This window comes from Acanthopagrus latus, chromosome 24 (genome assembly GCF_904848185.1).
Source record: "Acanthopagrus latus isolate v.2019 chromosome 24, fAcaLat1.1, whole genome shotgun sequence".
NCBI lineage: Eukaryota > Metazoa > Chordata > Actinopteri > Spariformes > Sparidae > Acanthopagrus > Acanthopagrus latus.
In genome coordinates this window covers 12,660,820-12,665,996 of record NC_051062.1, presented here as the reverse complement: position 1 = coordinate 12,665,996, position 5,177 = coordinate 12,660,820, and the positions used below count along the sequence as shown (strand labels likewise).

General features: G+C 40.5%; 1 protein-coding gene across 1 annotated transcript in view; it reads right to left on the bottom strand.

The window, feature by feature from the left end:
* Positions 1-2,885, bottom strand: part of LOC119015201 (NACHT, LRR and PYD domains-containing protein 12-like) — a 30,253-nt gene extending 27,368 nt beyond the window's left edge. The window contains exons 1-3 of the mRNA XM_037090991.1: positions 2,563-2,885; positions 1,275-1,353; positions 1,025-1,135 (exon numbers count right to left, since the gene is read on the bottom strand). Of these exons, the coding sequence (XP_036946886.1) occupies positions 1,025-1,135; positions 1,275-1,353; positions 2,563-2,849 (477 nt within the window). The 5' untranslated portion in view covers positions 2,850-2,885. The remainder of the gene's footprint in view (positions 1-1,024; positions 1,136-1,274; positions 1,354-2,562) is intronic.
* Between the last annotated feature and the right edge of the window lie 2,292 nt (positions 2,886-5,177).

Sequence of the window (5,177 nt, the reverse complement as noted above, 5' to 3'; positions counted from 1 at the left end):
TACTCCTTCTTCTGTGGGTCAGTGAACCCTCTGACCTCTGTCACCATGTCAACACACCCAGGAGGGATCTGATTGGCTGCTGCAGGTCGTGAGGTTATCCAGAGGCGAGCAGAGGGAAGCAGATTCCCCCTGATGAGGTTTGTCAGCAGCACATCCACCGAGTTGGACTCTCTAACATCAGTCAGGATCTCAGTGTTGTGGAAGTCCAGAGGAAGTCGACACTCATCCAGACCGTCAAAGATGAAAACAACCTGGAACTCTTCAAAGCTGCAGATTTCTTTGGTTTCAGTGAAGAAGTGATGAACAAGTTCCACCAAGCTGAACTTTTTCTCTTTCAGCACATTCAGCTCTCTGAAAGTGAATGGAAATGTGAACTGTATGTCCTGGTTGTCTTTGTCTTCAGCCCAGTCCAGAGTGAACTTCTGTGTTAAGACTGTTTTCCCGATGCCAGCCACTCCCTTTGTCATCACTGTTCTGATTGGTTCGTCTCTTCCAGGTGAGATTTTAAAGATGTCTTCTCGTCTGACTGTTGTTTCTGGTCTGTCTGGTTTCCTGGATGCTGTTTCAATCTGTCTGACCTCATGTTCATCATTGACTTCTGCAGTCCCTCCCTCTGTGATGTAGAGCTCTGTGTAGATCTGATTCAGAAGGGTTGGGTTTCCTGCTTTAGCAATCCCCTCAAACACACACTGGAACTTCTTCTGAAGGTTAGATTTGAGTTTACGCCGACAAACTGCAGCAAGATGTTCTAAATAAAGACACAACAAAAAAGATCATTCAGTTATTTATAAAGAAAATATGTAAATTTCCCCTAAAGTTTGTATATATAAACAGATTCATCATCATCAGACATCAATAAACGTCTCATTGATCCAACATGTTAAATCTTTTGTGAAATCCTCTTACTGCTCTGCAGACGGTCAGCCAGCTCCTCCTGCTTCATTCTGCTCAGGAAGTGAAGTGTGATCTTCAGAAATGCCTCTCTGCTGCTTCTCCTCTGCTCTTCATCCTCACCGTCCAACACCTCCTCATCCTCCCTCTGACTCTCTGAGCATTCTGGGTAATCTGAACTCAGAACCTTCTGGACCTTCTTCAGCTCGTTTTTCACAAAAGTCACAATGTTCTCCTCCAGCAGCTGAAACAGAATATCATGTGAATGACAACATTTAACATCAGATCCATGTTGGACAGATTCACCACTGGTCTGTAAAGTGCAGCATGGAGATTATTGTGAACAGACTGGATGTAAAAGTAGTTGTTGTTCATGTACAGACCATAAATATGGAGTCCACGTGTGTCTGATGCTGCTGGACAGACGGACCTCTGGGAACCTCTGAGCTCTCCTGGTCGACTCTGTGGAGGAATCATGAAGAATCAGTCATATTGTGTCTGTCCACTCAGAGACAAACATAAGCAGAAGGTCATGTGGAGGAAGCCCCACATACCTCTTGTTATAAATAGGGAGGAGGTGGAGATGCTTGACACCTCCATGTTTTGTTGGGGTGCAACTGAATAACAAGCGGGTACAAACAAACTGAATAAGCTGGACAGACAGGCTCTGTGTTGTGGATGGAACTGGACAGTCTTGAGGCTGGTGCAAAACTGACACACCACAGAACAGTGATGGGAAAACACTGGTTCATGGTGCATTCCTTTACAAGCCGGAGGTCAGTAATCCTGTCTTCTAGTCTAAAAGCGTCACAGTCGATCTAATCAGAGAAACATGGACGCTCGCTGCAAACAGGTGTTTGAATGGAAAGTCTGTGAACTTCAGATCAACTACAGCAGCTGATTTTACAGTTGAGGACACTTTGAGAAAAGACAGGAGGAGTCGGCTGCTAACACATACCGTCAAAGACTGAGACTGAGCTCAGATCAACTGAATCAAATTGAAAATAACAACTACAAACTGTTTTAACTGCATGTTTTTACAAATAATCACTATATGAAGTCAAACATGATGAAGAGGTTAAATCATCAGAGAAATGTTAAACTGGACTGAAGAGATGAGGACTGGTTTCACATGTGAGAAAATAAATGTACTAAAGAAGAACAATGCTGAAAAAGCAAGTTTAAAGAAACTTCTCTGAATAAATAACATGAAACAGTCACATATCAATGTTATTAACAGCTCACCTCTTTACAGCAGGAGCTGGTTGTCCTTTAAAATCAGTGAGATGATCATTTGACCGGTCACTCTTGAAGGACATACAGCTGGGCTCAGGTCCAGGTCCAGGTTCAGGTCCAGTAGAGGTTGGTCTCCTGTTGGACAGAGAAGAAGACCACCAGAGATGTTAATTCACTTTCTAGTCTTCAGACACAGAAGCTTCTGTCCATAAAATAGTGGAAAACATCAGGAATAAACCTTCAGACAATATTGGACCAAACTAATTCAATAAAGTGAAATGAAGAGTTGAAGACTGGTTCTATTGGGCAGCTTTCTAAAGTGAGAAGATGAATTCAAGTGAAGAAGAACAAAGCTGAAAATAAACATCAGGTTTCAAAAAACATCTTTCTCCACAGTTAAAACATGAATCAGTCACATATTAATGTGCAGCTCACCTCTTTACAGCAAGAGCTGGTTGTCCTTTAAAATCAATGAGACGATCGTTTGACCCGTCACTCTTGAAGGACACACAGCTGGGCTCAGGTCCAGGTCCAGGTCCAGGTCCAGGTCCAGGTCCAGGTCCAGGTCCAGGTTCAGGTCCAGGTTCAGGTCCAGGTCCAGGTCCAGGTTCAGGTCCAGGTCCAGTGGTTTTAGAGGGAGGACCTCCCTCCTCTCTGTCCTCACACTGATTCATGCTGCTCATCTCACACACACTTTCATCTGGAGAGGAAACACAAATCATTCATCTGCACATCACCTGAAATCAGCCTTTGGCTCAGAAACACTCTTGAAGGACAAAATGTCTGAAAGTCGGCTTCCTCTTCTAACATTTAAATTCAGAGCACATTATTCCACAACTCACTGACTCTATTAATACATATTTCACTAAATGGCTGCTGCAGGACATCAAACCAAAACTAAATCAGGTCATTAAATCATTTGTATTCTGTTTTTTACTGTTCTCGACTAATAAAGTCGCTCACAGCGGTGACGTGAAATCTGGAGACAAATGTGAAAATGTCTTGTGACAGAAAAGAGACAGTGGACTGATCCAGGACCTGTCTTCAGTGACCTGCAGGAAGGACAGTGATGTCATCAGTCTGAGTTTTATTTCAAAATAAAAGACTTTTGTCACACAGTAACACCAGTGACTCCAGAGGACAATCTCTCGTTATATGTTTTATGATATTTACTTTGAATTTTATCGATGTCATTTCTACATAAACATTATCACATTTTAAAGGGTATAAAAACAGTCACTGTCCTTCTGTTCATGACTGTGGAGACATTCTGTGCAGCTTGGAGTGTTAAATAACTGATTAAAAACAAGTTCTGACAAGTTGATTTAACCAAGAGGCAGAAATTGTTCTAATAACCTGTTGTGTTATTATAAAATATGAAAGTCTCAGGTGTGTTCAGTTGGGTTTTGTCTGTAGAGGCTATGACGTCTCTCACTGACGTCACGTCTCCTGTCAGAACATCAGCTGCTGGACTTGGATCAGTCCACTAGATGACGTCATGATGCTGTGGTGGAGTCAACACGTACGTTTCTCTGATATCTTTTAATCTAAAAGAGTCAATCTGGTCATCTGATGTTTATTTAAAACATTTATCTGCAAAGTAAAAATTAGAATCTCTTCCTCTGAGAAGTAATCAGGAGCAGAAATACTCGAGTGACGTAACGGGCCTACTTTAAGTACTAACACTGAGAGCCGACGTGTTCCTGCTGACTGCTGCTCAGTGATGAAGTTCTATTTGTATTAATGAAATAAAGCTTCAGACTCCTGGATGTCCTCTTACTGCCTCCTCATCAGTCCTGGACTGTAAATACAACCACAGATTATTCACCGACACCAACAGCTGCTCTGCAGCTGCGTTTAGTGCATTAGACAGCGGGAGAGCGGCGGCTCCTAACCCTACACTCCCACATCAATTCTATAACGATGCTGCATTCTGACTATTCAAGTTGAGTTGGGCCCCAGTAATGATGCAACATGTTGTTCTCTAAATGTTAAAGATGCAAATGAATATAACATGTTAAGTTACATATGTAAAAAAAATAAATCTTACAAATGACAAAATTGTGAAGAAAAATTAATATAAAAAACAACTAATGAATGTGAAAATATGTTGAAATGTTAGAATGTTAAAAAATGTTCAAAATTCTACAAAAATCCTAAAAATTAAAAACAAAATCCGATTAATGTATAAAAAATGATAAACATGTTAAAAATCTGAGAAAATGTTCAAAAACCTCACAAATATTAAAAGATGTTAATAAATCTAACATGTAAAAAAAATGAAAAAAGTGACATATGTCCAAAAAAGTGTAATAAATCTTACAAATGTTAAAGTTGTGAAGAAAAACGTTTAAAAAACAATAACTGTTATGATAAAGTCTGATTGAATGTTAAAATTCTTGTTTTAAATGCAGCACAAAGTTGATGTGAAACACAACAAGGAGCTAAAAAGGAGAAAATGCAGTAAACATGAGAGCGATGCTGAGCAGTTGCCGTGGTTACAGATACATGTGATGTTCTGCTGTCTTTGTTTCAGCAGTCAGAACTTCACGTGTCTTCACATGGAAGTCATCCAGTAAAATAAGCAACATGAAGAAGGATCAATACGTTCATCAACACTTTACAGAATGTTTACCGCATTTTGGAGTCAAATCTTCTACTTTTTACTCGACTACATCTGTGTGATGAAGTTTGTGTGAGGAAGAAGAGAAGAGGAGGCTACGTTCAACAACACCGCCTCAAACCAGCAGCTGGCAGCAGGCTGAAAACTGGCTTTCCTGCATTTCACAACTGATGACAAGTTAACAAACCATCTGAACAAACAGGTCGAATTGATTTGTTGGCACCGGTTCAGTTTTAACTTGGGTTGTTTTCACAGTGACGGTTGAATCAAAGCACACGAGGATGAACTGAATAAATCACAGAAACCATGGAGAGGCTCAGTGTACAGGGCACCGACTGTAAAGTTGCACATGCTAAAATAACCAGCAGCTTTTCACCATATTTAGCAACAAATCACATTAATAAAAACATGAATTTTTTTACTTTTA